Source organism: Vanellus vanellus (genome assembly GCF_965231255.1).
Source record: "Vanellus vanellus genome assembly, chromosome: 4".
Classification (NCBI taxonomy): Eukaryota; Metazoa; Chordata; class Aves; order Charadriiformes; family Charadriidae; genus Vanellus; species Vanellus vanellus.
In genome coordinates, this window is record NC_138909.1 from 17184845 (window position 1) to 17204390 (window position 19546).

Sequence of the window (19546 nt, forward strand, 5' to 3'; positions counted from 1 at the left end):
AGTTTAGGTATATATCTAAACTCTGGTCTGTACACTTGGATGGATGGAGGATTCAGCTGGCCCCTGTTCTATTGTTACTGCTAGCATGCTGCTTTTCCAAAACTGCTTGATTATGAGGTATTTTTTTAATGTAGATTTAGACTGGCTGTGCGAACCTCATGAAGTTCAAGGCCAAGTGCAAGGTCCTGCACGTGGGTCACGGCAATCCCAAGCACAAATACAGCTCGGGTGGAGAATGAATTAAGAGTAGTCCTGAGGAGAAGGACTTGTAGGTGTTGGTTCATGAGAAGCTCAACAAGAGCTGGCAATGTGTACTTGCAGCCCAGAAAGCCAACCACATCCTGGGCTGCATCAAAAGAAGCATGGCCAGCAGGTTGAGGGAGGTGATTCTGACCCTCTACTCTGCTTTTATGAGATCCCACCTAGAGTACAGTGTCCAGCTTTGGGGTCCCCAACATAAGTAGGACATGGACATGTTGGAGCAAGTCCAGACGAAGCCCATGACGATGATCAGAGGGCTGGAGCACCTCTCCTATTAGGACAGGCTGAGAGACTTGGTGGTGTTCAGACGGAAAAGAGAAGGCTCCTGGGACAACTTTTAGCAGTCTTTCAGTACTTAAAGGGGACCTACAGGAAAGGTGGAGAGGGACTCCTTATCAGGGAGTGTAGCGATAGGATAAGGGATAACAGTTTTAAACTGAAAGAGGGTAGATTTAGATTAGATATTAGGAAGAAATTCTTTTCTGTGGGGGTTGTGAGACACTGAAACAGGTTGCCCAGGAAAGTTGTGGGTGCCCCGTCCCTGGAAGTGTTGAAAGCCAGGTTGCATGGGGCTTTGAGCAATCTGGTCTAGTGGGAGGTGCCCTAGGCACGTTGGAACTAGATAATATTTAAACACCCTTCCAACTGTCTTAATCATTCTATGATTCTAGCTAAGATATGATTTTATTCTTATGGAGAAATGGAAGAGCATCATTGTGTTAACTCACACTGCAAATCCCGGTCTGGGCAAAATCATCATTTTCCATGCAGATTTTAAGGACTTGTCCCAATACACCATGCACAGACTGATTGGGCTCATTTTCTTTCTGAGAACCCAGTGATGGAGGGCTTTTTTCTCCGTTCGTCTCTTCAGCTTTGGTGGTCCCAGCTTCCTCTAAGACTCTGGAGGTCTTAATGGAGAAAAACAGGTTAGGTACAGAGTAGAACATGACTTGACTGGCAGGGTGTGCAGATCTACTTACTATTTTTGATGGTGGTGTGGCGTCATAATAATGTAATTGACATCGTAGTGATGTCAATGTGACAGGAGGGAAATTGATATGATTCCATTGGGAATGATTTGCAGTGGATGGTAACTGTAGGAATTGAAATGTTTCCAAAATGTCAATGCATGTATGCTTATTGATTCCTTTCCCATTTAGGTTGTCCTTTATTTAATGATATATAGCTGATAGTAAATGGCAGTAATCTATTGTCTCAGCCTTTTGGAAACAATAGACATTTTTCACCTCTTTAAAAATTGGCCACAGCATTAATTTCTTGCAAAAGAAGGTAAAAGGGGGTTGCTGTGCCATTGCCCTATGTGAAGCTGCCATTACAGCGCGCAGGTTTTACTGGGTTATCAGAACCACCTTGGCATCAGCTGACTTCTTTACTCTTTCAGTTGTGCATAGATACAAACTTGAATTATAGTAATAATCCAGCTTCAAGACATGAAGAAATATTACATGCGGAATGTTACATACAGCATTTGAGTAGCTCAAATATGTTTGTATGATATGTAGGTTAAAGTTCTTAGATGCTCTTATAAATTTGTTTCATTCAGTTGCGCAAGCATGTTTAGAAAATAGTGATGTTCATTTTCTGGATAATAAAGAACAACAGTAGTGTTTGGAGGAAGCCTATACATTGAACTGTTGTCAAAACTCTATCTGCTTGCTTTGTAGAATGCCGTGTTATGAAGTCCTCCTATTCCCGATCATCTGGCATGAGACATACTGGGTCTAAAAGTCCAGGACCTTCACGTCGAAGCAAATCACCTGCCTCAGGTACTAATTCTAGGAAAGAGCTGAACACGGAAAATATATGACAGTTAGCGTTTTTTTAATGGGTGAAAAATCTGTTGGCTCTGTCTGAAATACAAGTGTCATGCTACGTTTCCTGAGGGAAAGCATGTTTATTCAGTTTGTCTCATAGATGTAATATTAATTAATAATAAAATTTGCATTTATTTTTGAATCCTGAGAAGAAATATGGTTTCTATTTTTTAATTAACAGGCACAAAAAGTTTCAGTTTATGAACACTGGGATAATTTGTGGTAATTGTACACTTGGGATATGTTTTCACTGTGGCACTTGATTTTCCTGAAGACTGTTAACTACAGGATGGCTATGTGGTTAAATGCATGTTTGTTGAACTGGAGTATACCCTTAAGTGTTTTGAATTTGAAAGGTTTCTTCTATATAAGCCAAATATTGTTGGAAATCCTGTATTTTGCTGTTTCATCTAATTTTAGGAGACGTTCTGGAATGTTACTGCCCATTGGCAAAGAAATATTTTTTTCTTCTTGTGCTTCCTGTAATTCAAATAAAGGTTCACATTGTGTTTTAGCCAGCAGTTTGGCTGAACACCGTATGTCCCAACCATTTAATCTTTTATGCAAATAAATAGAAGGGAGAAATTTTTTTTTTCTTTTTTTAACCTCTGCATTTAATTTCTAAATACAGTAAAACTTAATTGTTTACCTTGGAGCTGGAGAAGTAGCCCTGAAATCAAACCATTGTATCAGTAAACATACGATGCTCTGTTTTGAATGTAACTATACATGTAAGCTCCTGTGTGTGTATTCAAAACTGCAACATGTTCCATATTCTTATTTCCATATCAATATTTATTTTGCTTAATTGATGCTGGTTAAATTAATTTTATGTCTTTGGGTTCTTTCAAAGTGAAGTATTGATCATCTGTTTATAAAGGTTGAATGTTTAACTGAAAAGCTCCGAAGAATGATTGCAGTAACAACAAAGAAAAATGTAGCATGAAGGGCAAGTTTCACACCTATTCTACATTTCATGCAATCCTGTTAATTCCAAAGAGATAGAATGGGAAATCATCAACAGTGAATTTTATGCAAAGTATTAGAAATCAGTGCTGTCATTTCCTTACTTATTTCTACTTGGACACCCCTTTGGTTAGCTTAATTTGAAAAATTTATCCAAAGTGTCTGGTATTTATCCTTCTGTTTACTTGCCATTTTTTCTCATGTAGTCTTTACTTATCTTTATTTACCCTTCTTCCTTTCATGCATGTTCGGAGCTGTTTAATAACTTCTTTCCTTAATGTCTTTTTCCTTTGTGTCAAATATATGAGTACAGTAAAGAGGGGTGGCCACTACTCCAGTGCTTATTCTTCAGCAAAATCCCCAGGTGAGCCATTACTATTATGGCTGTATATCACTAGTGTGTCTCCTCCCTCTCCATTTATCTGTATTCCTTTTGCTGTATTTGTGAATATTTTCAAGCTTGAAACACACGTTTTGCATTTAGTGATCAAGACATAATGGATGTAGGTTGAAGTAGGTTGATTGAGTGAAATAATATAAATGGTGCTTTACAGTTTTTGGACATCTGCTAATGGTGTCAGTTAATTTTGTAAAGGTAAAATTTGACTAAAAGTGGAGGAGCGTTCTGAGGAGCAATACATTTGTATGTGTATTCTAAAGCGTATTATAATAGAAAATTTCAGCCAGTACAAAAAGGCAGGGGTAAGAGTTGCTGAAAAAAGCAGTGCAAAAACATGTGTCATAGTCTTTCATTTTATTTGCAGTTTCTTACCTTTCTTTGTTTTCTTGTGTTATTTCAGCCTGAGTTCTAAAACACTGAGAAACTTCTTTGAACCTTCAGTTCAAAGTGAAAATATCTCTAAAACAAGTAACATGCATTTTGATTAGCAAATAAGTTGAGACTTTGGACCATACTAGAAGTTAACAATTTAGGATATTCATAGGTTTTTCAGTTCTTAACATTCCAATATGCTAAAGAATTGTTGCCTAATATGTACTACTTGAAGAACAACAGAGAAGAATTTTTTTTTTTATATATATTCAGGCTGCTATACATGTCAAAAGAAACCTCAAAAGAACTTATACTTAAAAAATAGATAAGAAAGGTAAGTTTTGCATATACATGAAATAATGAGCAAATCAATAGCAGCGGGCAAGTTTGTGCTAAAAGTGAATACAGATTGCTTGTGTGGTTTTTAAATTTAAGAAAAAAAAAAATAGTACCGCTGTCTGAAATAGTAGTATTGTGGTTTAACCCCAGCCGGCAACTAAGCACCACACAGCTGCTCACTCATCGCCTACCTCCACCCCCCCCAAGAGAATTGGAAGGGTAAAAGTGAGAAAACTCATGGGTTAAGAACAGTTTAATAACTTAAATATAATAATAATCATAATAATGGAAAGGAAAATATCAAAGAGAGAGAGAAATAAAACCCAAATGAAAACAATTGCTCACCACTGACAGACCGATGCCCAGCTAGTCCCCAAGCAGTGGCCCCGCTGCCAACCTTCCCCCTAGTTTTATTGCTGTGCATGATGTTATATGGTATGGAATATCCCTTTGGACAGATGGGGCCAGCTGTGCCACCTGTGTCTCCTCCTAACTTTTTGTGCACCCCCAGCCTGCTCGCTGGTGAGGCCGTGTGAGGAGCAGAAAAGGCCTTGACTGTGTAAGCACTGCTCAGCAATAACAAAAACATCCCTGTATTGCCAACACTGTTTCCAGCACAAATCCAAAGCATAGCCCCACACTAGCCTACTGTGAACAAAAATTAACTCTATCCCAGACAAACCAGCACAAGCAGCTGGCTGACTCCCTATAGATGCAATTTTTTTACATCTACAAAGGGCCAATTCCAGCTTTTACTGTTGTTGCAGTTATGTACCAACTCACACGCAGTGAATTTCAGAAGACATTGGCAAAGCTGTATCTACAGACAGCTCTTTTAAATAGGATCCTCAGCAGAACATACCATATGTTGCAGAATTATAGAAGGACAAAAGTTGGAAGAGACCTCTAGTCACACGCCTGGCTCAGAACACCACCATTGTCCACCAAGCATATCTAAGATATTAGCAAAGAGCTACAGTGCTGTCAGTGTAGACTGGGATGTTCTTCCTGAGGCAGTTATGAGAGGGAAGAAGATTATGGTAACCAGTCATTTTCACAGGTACTGTTTAGTGGTTCTGTTGGTGCTTAAAAGGTTGGTAGTGACTTAGAGACAGATAAGGATGTCTTATAGTGTAGGCCTCAATGGTCACGTTCAGGAAATAGCGACTTTCCTGTGAGCTGTATAAAAAGAATTTGTGAATAAACAAAACTTTTTTTTCCTCCTGCAGTAGTAGTTGGTCATTTGGAAGCAAATTCCTCTACTAAAGTATCTCATTTTCAGTCATGATCTTTACAGCTCAGTATTTTTTCTAATGGCTGGAGCAAATTGTGTGTGCGAGAAGCAGACAACAAGATAGCATTCACTAGCCCTTTTCATGGTCATACTTGCAAATTGTTTATAAAACAAGGACGCATCAATATGCTGGGTTTCAAGAAGGTTATCTAAAACAAAATTATGAAGATAATTCTGCAGGAGGGATGTCTACTCCTAAATACTTGTGCCTTCTTAAAAAAAAAAACCACTTAAGTAATTCGCCTATTGTTCTAACAGGCAACCCTTGTTAAAGTCAAGACAAAAATATCCTAAGGATACTAAATACTTGGTAGTAGAAACGACTAAGGTCTTGGTCCTGTAACAGATCTAGGAATGTAAATCCAAGTTATCAGACTCCAAGATAGACTTATTCTGTAGCTAAATGCTAACTAGTTATATCTTAACATCACACGTCAGAGAACGAGATTTTTGTGAAAAACGGGGATTTGTGGAAGTTGCAGTGCAGTCAGCCTGGCCTGCTAGCAGATGGACTGCCCAGGTTGTAAAAATAGGACTTGGAAGGCATCTTTGGCTCTCAGAGAATGTACGAGGGTACTAGGGTAATAGACAGACACTTGTAAAATAAATCCAATAGCGACGGTTAAGAAGCGATGCATAACCCATGACAGACCTCTGAATGTGTAAAGGATATGTGCAGTGTAACTGTTATTTACTTTGAAGCTAAGTTCCTGTTTGCCAGGGTTGCTTTTCTCTTTACGAAAAAATCATTCTTCATCATAAATCAGCTATGAAAACTTTTTAGCTCTTAAATTTCTGCCTAGTATTTTCCTCTCCAAGGAAAAATGAGGTTCAGCTAGAGAGGAAATAATGTTGCATCATATAATGTTGCATCATATTTGTATATGATGAACAGTGTGGTATTCTGTCTGCATAATGAAATTCATCAGTTTGTTTTTTTCAATAAAATGCAAGGACTGACCTAAGTTATACTGAAGTCACTAAAGATGCAGCAGATGTTGTACCAGACCTCTCTGGAAAACTGGACTTAAAATAAATGAACTCTTGAAGTCAAGAGGGAAGATATTGTATGTCTTCACAGACACTTGAACTTCTTGGAAGTTCAGAAATAACCTACTAGCTTTTACCTTGTTGGATTTTTTTTCCCCTAAATCATTATTTTTCTGAACTACTGTTTAAGTTCTTTATCGTCCAAACAGTTCATACTTCTTGTTGGTTTGTTTTTCTTGGGGAAAAAAAAAAAACAAACAACAAAACAACTTGTGTTCTGTGAAACATTCTACCTAGAAAGTAAGGCATTGATCCAAAAAGGAGAGATGGAGGGTCAAATGTCTTTGTGAACACTTTGTCTCTCCATATTTTATTATGTGATATCACAATAAATGATTTTTTTGCCCAAAGCTCTTGCACTGGCAAAGGACAGAATAGGCCTTTTTAATCTTTAGAATGACAATGCAATATTTGTGTATCTTCTTGATCCCACATCCAGCCACATGAGTTTTGGGGGTGCAGTTGTGTGGCATGCAAGCATATAATTTATTCCTTAATGCTGAGCTTTCTGTTTTGGTCTTCATATGCAGACTTGAGTGATAACTTGTCAGAGAGGTATGTTATGTTTAAAAGCAAGTTAGGGTTTTTGACTTCTATTCATCTTCCCTTTCATTTGTTTACTTTTATTGCTTTGGTCAGTTAATGGAACCCCAAGCAGTCAATTATCCACCCCAAAATCTACAAAGTCCTCCAGTTCTTCACCAACAAGCCCAGGCAGCTTTCGTGGACTCAAGGTAAGTGCAAGTACCATCAAAACCCCTAAATTCCATTATTCATTGAATCATGTATTAGAGTGATGCTGAAGAGGAAAAAAAGAAAAAAAAGAATATAATTCTATAGGGTAGCCTTGCTAGTATGATTTTTGAGTTGAAGTGGAGAAGGGATCTGAAGTAAGATTTTTTTATTTTGTCTTTGGTTGGCAGGTTGGAACTCTTGGCAGAGGGTGATGATGGCTTGAATATGCCAATTTGCCCTCCAAATTTTCCATTGTTCCATGGACTGCAGAAATCTCCCAAGTGATTTATATTCCCTCAGCCTATATAAATGTATCCTCTTTTGGATACCTTATAGTCTTGTAGATTTGCCCAGAATTTCATCTGAAGCACCCTTCTTCATCTGTGGCAGACAATTTCACCCCTTAATGCAGTCTCCTGCCTGAAAGCGTGTGAAGGGTTGCTTTGGGAGCAGCCTGATGTCTGTCAGATTTCTCTCTGTGTTGCACCAAGAAATTTCTCTTCCTCTCCCACTTAAAAATTGGTAACATTAAGAGTTCTTAGATGCTGCTCTGTGCCTTTTACTCAGTAAAATAAAAGGAACATTCTGGAGCACAGTTGAGCATCTTACTGCTGCGTTTGTGCAGCTGTCCTTTCAAGGAGAATTTTCTTAAGAAATCATCAATTGCAGCCTTTCTGGAAGCACACTGGATGGTTCACGCTGATTATTCCGATCAAGTAATTGCTCCCATTGGAGAACACAACAGTTGTGAAGAGGCTACATAATTCTGTGGAGAACTGTTTTCTCAATTAAGAGACTGGCTAAAGGACGTGATTTGAATAGTATTTAGATTGGGGTTTTGACATGCTAATTGTGACCAAGTCTTTGTCTGTTTTGCAAGGAGTATGACACTGATTTCTGCCAGGCTTCTGTGATAATTCTGAGAAAAGATTTTGATTTATTTGCTTAATTCTAATGTGGTTTTAGTTGTTTGATTCATTGAGGCAATGTAGTGTTGATCTCTGCCTTTATGTTTTTGAGCTGTACTGTCCCATAGCTTCTCTTGGTCCAAAGCAACCCAGACTGGCGTTTCCCCTATGAAGCATTTTCAAGACAGTAATTGTTCTGACATTGAAAATTAGAACTGTGTGTCTTAAAATTTGTCTGGACAGCTCTGCTATAGAACTTACAGTAGAGGACATTTGACTTGAAGCTCTTAGCTAGTCTGCACTATATTTAACGAATGCTCTTTTGTCTTTCTTTAATGAAATTACAAGTTTAGAAACTAGATAATTTGTTTCATTTTTTCCCACTCTGTCCTGTCTGCTTTTAGCAGATTAAAACTCCATTAAGATAGAGAGAATTCTGATAGTAACAAGCAATTTTCGGTAAAGTGGACATGTCCTCTTTCCCCTTCACTGTCAATTTCACTCAATTAGGCTGTTGTACTTTTTCATTTTGGAATTTAATTTATGCTGGATACTAATGGGGTTTTGTGTCAAATATTTCATCCCTATATGACCAAAGAAAACAGCAAAACCAAATCAGTCATCTCAGACCTGACATGTTACTGAAGTAGTGAGTAGCTCTTTTTTATCCCATTAGGATGCATCTGTTCAGTAGGAGGATCCCAGCTGTGCTCCCGAGACTAAAGATAGGGAAAGTTATCTGGTGAATCTCAGGATAAATTCCAAAAGGATCGAGTACGCTGTGCAGTGACCCTTGTTTCTTGATTATGTTCTAGTAGTAATGACTGTTTTGGTGAAGTGTCAACATAAAACCAGTAACAGGGAGCCGTGGTTTTATGCAAAATCAAGTGCTTTTAAGAAACTCATTATTATTTTTGTAGGATTGATCTTGGCCAGTCAGATAAGGAAAACAGAGGGAAAGCAGGCAACAATTTTATTATTTTGTGATTACTGCTTTTCTCTATTGTTAAATAATTCCTTGTTGTTAATACTGCACCGTTGCGCAGACAAGTAGTCTGGCTTCCTGCACTTTTATAAAGGTGCCATGACTACAGCTGAATGAAAATGTAGATATAAATACTGTGGCAGACAGTGAAAGAATAAAGTATATTTCTGGGTTTTCTGGCTTTGGAAATGCAGTATTTTGGCTGATTTGTTGTGTAGAAATCATATATGTTTCTTTTTGTAGAGCATGAAACAGCAACACTTAACAATGGTTTTATATGAGCTTGAGGCAGCAGGAAAAGGGAACAAATCAGGGTTGATGTTTTTATTTCCTGTGAAAAGCAGACCATCGGAATAGCTGCACGTGTATAGTACTTTAAAAACTGTGTTGTTTGGAAAACCAGAGCAAAATAAAATATTTGACTATAGATTAGGACCTGGCTAAGCTTTTTGAAGTTTGTTGATCAACGTAGAGCTTAAATGATAATGCTAATCATCAAGGGAGTAAACTTGCAAAAGATACTGATTGCAACAGCAATTTTTTCTCAGTCTCAGACATTGAGTCTTACATCATATTCTCCAAATGCTACTTTTCCTTGAAAATGAAGTCTTTTCAGTCCCCAAGGATTCTTTCTGCTTCGCAACACTTTACAAGCGGAAGTGGTACACTCGGGCGCAAAAAACTACTTGCAGGAAACGTTTCTCATGAACAGCTTATCCTTAAAGAGAATGACTTTCTTTCTGTCCTTTTTAGCTCTTCCAGCCAGGGTGTCCCTGTGCTATTAATTGTTCAGTACATACAGTACACCAGTTTGCTGTCCAACATCCCAACCTTGCAAAAGTGTTTTAAAAAAATTCTACTGAGATTATATTGAAGTAAGAAATTTATGCTGTGGTTTAAGAATAGTGAACGCTACAGAATTTTCCTACAACCCAAATAAATGCCTTTATTCCAATAAGTGACAAATATGGATATCATGTACCCAATTGCATGCTACTTAAGTATTTTTATTAAAGTTGTTTATTTTTAATGTCACAACTTTAGCCTGTAACTAAGCATTTCCCTTTGCAGAGGGTTGCAAGGTAAAGATTCAGTTATAAAAGTTAACAAGTACGGGCACAAAGTAAGTGACAACTCTGTATGATATTCTTTTTTGAGCAAATGTGCCGAGTTTCTTATTTTTCTGTTAAATTTTCCATAGAGATTAAAACTAGTGCATGGATTAAGAAATAATGGTAATAGTGCATTAGGTGGCACAGGACAACTGACTGAGAGGAGTCCTTTTGCTGTTCTGTAGGCACAGGACAATTGAAAGGTTTAACCTTTTTCTTTGCTTCTAAGGGTGCATTTATAGATAGCCAGGTATGCAATGCTGTTAGGTGTACTTTGACTCTTAGGTCTTCCAGTACATCTGTTACAACGCATGCTTTGTACCATAAAAATCATCCAGAGACTAGATTCAATATGAGATTTTGGAGTTGAGGCCTTTTTTAGAATCCTGATTATGCTAAATAGCTTTGTGTTTGAATTTGTCTCAGTATTACTTTTTCCAGTGATTGACCAAATGACCAAAGTGAAAGGGCATTAAAACCTGATCCAACAAATAACTTAAGCACTTTCTTAACTTTAAGTGGTTGTGTAGTCCCTTTTACTTCAATGAGGATGTTAATGCACTTAAAGTTAAACATGTGCTTAAGTGATTTGAAGGATTAGTGCCTATCTTCATCAAGGTTTTAATCTCTTCAGTTTCGTACACACGTGCTTCTGTTAGCAGTTACACGTTAAGGGTATTTACGTGCAGTTATCCAACCTAGTGACACCGGAGCAATAGCATTTCTTAGAGGAATTCTTTAACTGATGCCTTTGTTGAATTTACAGTTCAGCATCTTTCTTGCTCATACAGTGGATAAAAAGAGCTGCCTAATTTGTGTTGGTAGGGAAACTGAGGTATTGCACTTAGTGTCGAGTCCATTCACCATTGCCATCGGTTTGCTAAATGCTTTACATAATGTGATGCAACTCAAAATCTCTTTAGAAAAAGGGCAAATCTTCATGTGGTTCTTCAGTGTTGCCAGAGCATGACATTATATATATGCTATACCACGTATGCTCAAATTAATGGTAGCAAAATCACTACATTCTAGTTGACTCTATTGTATTGTTACAAGTAGCTTCTCAGAATAGTTGGGTTACTAGCAGTGTCTTACAGATTATGTTACTATTAAACATCATAATAATAAATACTAACAACATCTCACTGGAAATACTAAATATGTAAATGATATTTCATTTATGTTTGGCATATCTTTTACCCGTTTCTTACTGCAGCCTTTCAGGATGAATTACAGTGACACTATAAAAGCATCTCCAGATTTCAGAGAATACTGTTAATTCATAATTTCACTAAAATATTCATATTCTAAAGTTAGATTCATCACCAATTTGAATGTTTTCATAAAGACAGAGAAAGCTTCTTTGAGAATATTAAGGAGTATGAGAGTTTGCATTCTCTTCTTAGCCTTCAGATGAAAGATTGCCACAGCAACATTAGATCAGAATTCAAGGAAAAGTTAACAATATTAGACATGCTTTTTCTAAGTTTGGCTAAATGCACTTTGAGGATATTACAGGATCAAAATAATAACAATAATGTTTGCATAGGGGTCCCGTATTTCAGTCTGGAATTTTCCAGACACAAGGGTGTGCGTATGCATACATACATGTGCATGTGTACCATACAGTTCAGAGTCTCTTTAGCACTTTATGAATGTGCTGGAGGACAAGGGCACTACATTAGCACATCTTAGACATACTATGAAGATGTTGAGCAACCATAGGAGGTCTGGCTGAAGTCGAAGAAGCACTTGCATATATGTGTACAGGACAATGTACACAGGACCTGTGTATGCCTAGCAACCTGATGGCAAAAGTCCTTCATTTCTATCCAGACAGGCAAGGACAGACACGGGAAACCTTTAGATGTGTGGTCTAGAAAGCACCATCCCATGTAGCTGCCAAGAAGTTAGGTATGTTGTGGATGTCCCATCCCTGGAGGCGTTCAAGGCCAGGTTGGATGGGACTTTCAGTAACCTGATCTAGTGGAAGGTGTTCCTACCCATGGCAGGGGTGTTGGAACTAGATGATCTTGAAGGTGCCTTCCAGCTCAAACCATTCTATGATTCTATAATTTCCTTCAATACGAAAAAAAAAGGCCCCAAATATTTCCACAAACATTTGTGTCATGCTAAAATAACCTAATCCTGAGTGCAGAGGTTTTTTAACTAAGGTACCTTTCCACTTCAAGAGACTATGGGTCTAAGGATCTGTGGATCCTTCCTCACATTCTCATGAGACAAAAAAATAAACTCCCACCAAATATGTAGTTACCTGGGATTACTTTCTTTTGTCCCTGCACATTTCTATTTTAAATGCAAGCACTATGTTTACATTTTATCAAGTATGGTGGCAAAAAGTTTAATTAAAGATCTTTGCTACCGCACCAGTAGCGTGATTAAAATGACTGTCAAGCTGCTGCTTTTTCATTCCGAAATTGCTGACTTATCCTCTGATCCAGATTTTAAGGGAATCTTAGGCCAGTCCCTCCCTGCTATGCATATGTCACCTTACATTTGCGTACCAATTTCAGTTCATGCTTTTGGACTCTGGTGGTTTAAAGGATTTTATGTTTTTTGACTGGTTTTTTTTTTTGTTGTGCTTTCAATTTCTTACCATTAACTTAAAAGTAGAAAACCTGACACAGTATCTTGCAGGATGCAGCTCCCTGGCACATTATACATTGGATACTTCAGGTAGTAAAAAAAAAATAAAATATAAAAAACAATCCTACAGTGCAAAGTATCAAATAGAGCTTTTAATGGGTTGGATATTAATAGGGGTGAAAGGAAAGGAAGAATGCTAAATACCTGTTCCTTAGTTATTATGTTGAGGTGTAATAAGCACGCTAAAGTGTGTTAAGCTTATGTATATGACAGATCTAATGTGTTTCTCACAAAGCCACATGTCATGTTGATAAATCTGATGACTCAAGTCACAGTCAGTCTTTATAAAATAATATAAAATATAGAGAAATGTGTTTAGATGTTTTTGTGAACCTGGAAAAATGGTTATTCCACAGAAAATAGTTCAGCACATGAAGAAAACAGAAGAGTTTTTTCAGCTCAGCACCTTTTGTAACTTTTTACAGCATCTTGAATTAATCCGTAAAATAATAAGCAACTAGTCTTGAGAACTGTGTATTCACCAAGATCTATCTAGAATCTCTAACAACTATGTTGTATTGTGCATTTGGATCTGGATGTGCTGTTGAAACAGAAATTACCTGTGGGGAGACAACCCAAGGGAAGTAAAAGCAATAATTCCTTTATTTTGTATTGCATAATGTTTAAATGCATCAGGAGTGACTGTCAGCATAAGATGTTCTTGGCCAATATTATCCGCATTCTGAGAAGATTGTCTTATTGAAAGGGCTGGATAGCCGTTGCCTCTCTAAATTATTCTCTGAGCTTTTAAAAACAAATAACCAAATTCTGCCTCGGGTCTGAGTTTTCTAGGACTTGCATTTGTGTGTGAGAGAGTGGATTTTAAGACCTGTGCACTCTGAATTTGTCATGTCTGAGGGGAACAGTACTGGAAAAGAGCAGTAATGCTGTGTGGACTAGAATACAGGAGGAGGAATTGTTGCAAAACCTAACCTGCAGTGTGATGGTAGATGCCATCCATACTCACTCATGTAGCATCAAAGCAACATGCATCCTTTTCTCTTCTTGCTACTTCAGGAATGGCTAGTGAACCAGTCAAGTCTACTTGCACATCCAAAATCTTTACTTCACCTTCAAAATACCTGCAGCTTTTGCGATACCAACAGTACAAGATATTCTAAATATTGTATGTCACTGGGTAGTTAAATGATTATAACATTACTTAATAATAAAAATCGCTTTATTCTGTGTCACTTATTGTGAATTCCTACCTCCTCCCCACGTTTTCTGGTGAGTGAAGCACCTCGCGGACATCTTAAGAGTTTATTTCTACTCTGCTCCAACACAGTATGGAAAGAATAGACTGATTTTGCTGCTAAGGAACGGAGACACAGACTTAACAGCACCCGAATTGCAGTCAATCTCTGTAGAGTGAGTTCAGCCTCATGTCTAGAGCCATGAGGCAAATTAGTGCCCAAGCTAAGGTTAAACCTGCCATTTCAGATTCTGATCTAGCACCTCAGCCACAACAGCAGCATTGATATTTTTTTTTCCTTTTTGTATTCCTTTTAGCTTTTTTTTCCTGTTGCTGTTTGCTTCCTTCTTGTAAATAATGCGGTAGGAAGAAATGTGCCCGGTCATGGTCTGACCTGATTACGAGGCTGAAGGAAGTTGGAAATGTGGGCTAGATATTCCCATGTACTGTCACTCACTGAAAACCCCAAACAGATTAGTAATATTTTTGGCTGATGACTAATACTTCGCAGTTATCTGTTCCGTTATCTCCGCTTCATGCCTGAAGAAAATGTGACTACTGGTTAAGAGGCTGACTCGTGATTTTGCACAAATGCTATTTAACCCAAATGTCCTTGTTCCCGGTCCTTTTTAAATAAATAGATAGAAAGACAGCAGCGTTAACGTAGCCTGGTTTTACATTATTAGCAAGGAGCAGAGCTGCTTGCTGCTGATTGGCTGCTGTTTGATACTACTTCTATGCCAAATGCTAGTAAACATCATTGTTTTAGAGGCTCTGCAAAATTAAGTTGTATGGCTTCTAGTTACTGTACCTTTAGCTGATTTGGCAGCTCAGCTGCCACTAGAAACTTAAGCAGTCATTAGCATTTCATGAGCCTGTAGACAATATCCCTATCTGTCAGTTCAGTTCTTTCATTGACAATACTGTTAATGATTTAAAATATTCAGCAGTGTAACCAGACAATGTCAGCTAAAACAGAAAATGCTACATTTGCATTCCTGGTGTCATGCAAAGCCATTTCAACAGACACTGAGCTTAAGGCAGAGAAACATTTTAATCCTTTATATGGTGAGTGGTGATAACTACTATAATAGCCCATGAAGAAAACAAGATATGGAACTTCACAGAACAGCAAGAAATGTTACGTGGAGTGGGGGGAATGATCAAAAATACATTTTAATTTCACAGACCATCCCTATACTTAACTATAACGGGAGAGCTTATGAAACAGTTGTGCATGGAACACATCCAGTACATTTTACTATTTTATGGCGTTCACTCCTATGCCTCCACCCCTTTTTAAAATCAAAATTGATTGTTGTGTATGTCCCTGGGCAGTAGGACAGGATGACTTTACATAGAATTCTCAAGATTCAAATTGAGTACCCATTAAATTGTTAGTGCAGCAAAAGTAGTTTTCTTCAGCTTTCATCCTTCAAAATCATTTAGACTTTTGTTTTTTTACTCAGTGTCACAGTTACTAAAACTGGATCTATGTCTGGATGCATCTCGCACATCTAACTTGAAATGCTTGTAGATGTCATAAATCTTCACATCCATAATAGCCTAAAATATAGACCGCTAGATTGTGAAGCAAGTCTGACTATTGTAGATTGAACCCAGCCACCTATGCCAAAATTCTCTTCTTTAAATGAAAAGTAGTAGGGCCATGCAAGCATTTCTGCCTTACCTTCCTAGCGTGCTTCAGTGCTAATCTAAAGAGTTCAGTTAGGGAAACCTCAGGGAGCGCTAGCTATGAAGAGAAGTGTGAGACTACAGCACGAGAGCACGTGCTTGCTGCACTGGCCGCTGAATAGTTGTCTGGAGATGGCTCTCTCTGGCTTGTGTGAAAATGTACGCAGAGTATATTGCAATGGTCTTGTGTAGAATGAGGAGGGGACGTTGTCTCCACGCACTCGGGCTTTATAGTGTTTAGAGGGAACTTAGTGCAGCTGGGGGGAATTTTCTTTGCTGCTCACAGACATCTGTTCAACTGCTTATCTAAATAGGAATATCAGGGCTGAATCTTGAATTGGCGCGAGTGACAATGATGTATTATAACGATGATGAACTGTGAGAAAGCAAGAATAAAAATAAGATGGGAGCAGAAAAGGAAACTGACTCTCTATAGGTGTTTTTAGGGTGTTTTTTTTTTAACTTTGCTCTTTTTTTTGTGTCTGTCTCTTTCTTGTGATTCCTTTACCATCAGAAATAATAAGTTCTTCTGTACTTCCATAGATCCCTCCACATGGTGGATCTTCTTCCAATGTGAATGGTGTACCTGAATCACTCCATTGCCAGAGTCCCGAAGGTAGGGCACCAATAATTGCTAACAATCCTTGCAAAAATTTTGTTGTAGGTTTGTTGTTGTTTAGGTTTAGCACTTTCAGACGGTTTCTGATGACTCCAAATCATTTTTTGTTCTGAGATGTTTGATATCTTGTCAACAACCTTGTCTTGGAAAAACTGTTACCACATTTTCTACATCAAGGCAGTAAAGCCTAAAGAAATAAACTTTGTTCTTTTATTGTCAGGTGGTAGCATTTTAGTGGACCGTGGTCTTCAACAGCCACTAGTAGGAATTTGTGTGATTTTGAACATGACCGGCAGAGTATCACAAGAAATGTGTTTGTGGCTGGATTGAAAGTGGAGACCTCCTCAAAACAGCACATTGTACTTCAGGAAGAACCACTAGCCCATCAACTGACCTTAGCTAAACTTAACCTTTCATTCCTTATCTCTTTAAAGCAATGTTATTTTAAAAATTATTTTTAAATGACATTTTAGAGCCAATTTTTAAATTTAAAAATACTGAAATAAGAAGCTATCAAACTTATTTGCATTTTGGATATTTCAGCAGCAGCTAAGGGAAGTTGAAAGAATTCAGCAAATAAAACTTGGTTCTTTTACATGCATTGTAGATGAATCTTATTTGCATTTCTACTTTGAGTATGCAAAAAGATACTTCAAAAAAAAAGTATTTTGAGTTCAGAAAATACTTAGACTAAGGAGTTCTAACTGCATTTGTTACTTTTAGAATATGTCCACACAAAAACATAGTAATATTTGATTTTTGTGTTAAAAGGTCGAACGACTCTGATTGGTCTTATCTTGTGCTTTCTTATGTTTGAGATAAAAACAAGAGAATAAGCTGTGAAGAAAACAGCTTACTTTTAAGTTTTGTTTTGCATTCATGACTGTTCTGTATTTGTGGAACCCATTGGGGATATGTTACATCCTGCTGACACTTCTCTGCAGCTTGCGTTATTGACCTTGCTTTTTTGCAGGTGTGAATGGAAACAAGTGCTCAGGGTCATCTACCATTCTTGAGAAGTATAAAGTGGGGAAGGTGATTGGTGATGGCAATTTTGCTGTTGTAAAGGAGTGCGTAGAACGGTGAGCAAGGAAACTGTTCGCTGCTGCTGTTTATTTTACTGGATAAAGTCTTGTGCATTAGCATAATTTCATGTAAAATGGGATGAGACGAAAGTAAAGAGCAATTGCAAAGATATGCCTACGCTTCAGGAGAACTAGGCATAGCAAAACACACAGAGCTTCCTACGTATCATTCCAGCAAAGGGATATGAGAGCAGCAGAGGAACATGGCTTTTTATCCTAAAAACTAAAGGAGGTGTCACCTTCTAATGGAGGGTGAAATGAGTGAAACCCCACAGGTCTTCAGGAAATCCCCTCACACAACAGACTGTTGTGGATGGCAGGAAATTGTATGTGGCATCTAAACAGTCTTTGAGAGGTCTCCCGTCTGCCTCAGCAATTCTGCTGCTGTAGTATCCCTACTGCCTGCTGCTTAAATGATTTTTCGCAGCCTTCAGTATACTGTGGGCAAAGTATTCTTAAAGGCGTGCAGTTGGTGGCTATTAGCCTGTGCTACTGTCTCCCTTTTGCTTGTTTCTTCTGTGGGGTAGTGCGGGTGAGTAGCCAGAGACTTTTCAAATCAACCCTGCAATATTCCACACTCTGAAATATTCTTATGCCCGATTTCCCATGGAGCAGACAGGATACCTTTACCAGACCTGTGCTATGTTACTGCTCTTCGTCTCCAAACTTTGTGTCACAGTTTGCTGCTAGTGCAAACATAACAGATGATTTGACTGTCACTTTCTCAGTGTATTTTTTAGAACCACCTTCTGCTGTCTTCATCAATCTGAGAGTTATGTTAGCTTCTTAAATATTATGAGGCATCTCCAACTTGTACACAAATACCGGGCAAATTCAGTAAATGTCTGTAAAAACCATAACAGTTACAGAAACAGTTTTTGTTATTTGATCCTCATCTGCTAGTTTTATTTAAATGAAAAGAAAGATAACTATGAATGGAAACATCTCGTTCCAGTCTTAGCAGATCATAGATGAATAGATGCTTTTGCTGAGTCGTCCAAATCGGCCAAAAGGGTTGGGTACCGAGGCTGAACCTGGGGCCTCCTCTACCGAAACATAGGTGAATGGATCTTACAATCCATAACTTTGTGCAGCCGTTATTGCTTTTCTCAAGAGAATTGTTTCTTCATACTGTATCTGGGTTATTTCTCTCTATTACTGAGAATAATATTGGTAGGTGGTATTTAACACAATGTGTAATATGCCCTTCTGGTTTATAGCAGCAAGTGACAATTGCTATTTTTAATATTTTTTTGAGAAAGTGATGTACAAGCATGCAAGGTTTATAGAGTAAGCAATAAAGACTGAGGTGGCAGCTCCTACAGATACTACCTGAGTACAGTGCTGATGAAGAAAAAAATGGCTAAATGTGATCTGAATATGCTATAATGCTACTCAAAAAAAAGTTTCTGTTGTATGTGCAGGTTTAAGATAATTCTTCTTATCAGTATTAACATTCTAGACTTCAAGGTCTTGATTTTTTTTTTTCTTTTTGAACATTTTCTACCAAGAAACTCTGGTTCCTGACAAGCATTACCACATTAGCATGTAATCATGTCCTTACTGCTTTAAGCACTGCAGGGCTGTTACAAAAACTGTGAGAAGGCAATATAGCCAGCTGAGTTGCAACTGGATTTCTGTCCATTTCATTTTGCAAGAAGCTACACACAAAAGGCTTGAGTGAAACTGAAGAGAAGAAAATATTTCAGTTGGAAGGGACCTACAATGGTGATCTAGTCCAACTGCCTGACCACTTCAGGACTGACCAAAAGTTAAAGCATGTTATTAAGGGGATTGTCCTAATGCCTCTTAAACAGGCAGGCTTGGGGCATCAACCACCTCTCTAGGAAGCCTGTTCCAGTGTTTGACCACCCTCTCTGTAAAGAAATGCTTCCTGATGTCCAGTCTAAACCTCCCGTGGCGCAGCTTTGAACCGTTCCCACGTGTCCTGTTACTGGATCCCAGGGAGAAGAGATCAGCAGCTCCCTCTCCACTTCCCCTCCTCAGGAAGCTGTAGAGAGCAAT

General features: G+C 38.1%; 1 protein-coding gene across 1 annotated transcript in view; it reads left to right on the forward strand.

The window, feature by feature from the left end:
* The window catches only part of DCLK2 (doublecortin like kinase 2), a 92340-nt gene that overhangs the window by 48858 nt on the left and 23936 nt on the right, over positions 1–19546 (forward strand). Inside the window, exons 4-8 of the mRNA XM_082482150.1 lie at positions 1950–2051; positions 3379–3429; positions 7160–7254; positions 16361–16433; positions 17410–17518. Of these exons, the coding sequence (XP_082338276.1) occupies positions 1950–2051; positions 3379–3429; positions 7160–7254; positions 16361–16433; positions 17410–17518 (430 nt within the window). The remainder of the gene's footprint in view (positions 1–1949; positions 2052–3378; positions 3430–7159; positions 7255–16360; positions 16434–17409; positions 17519–19546) is intronic.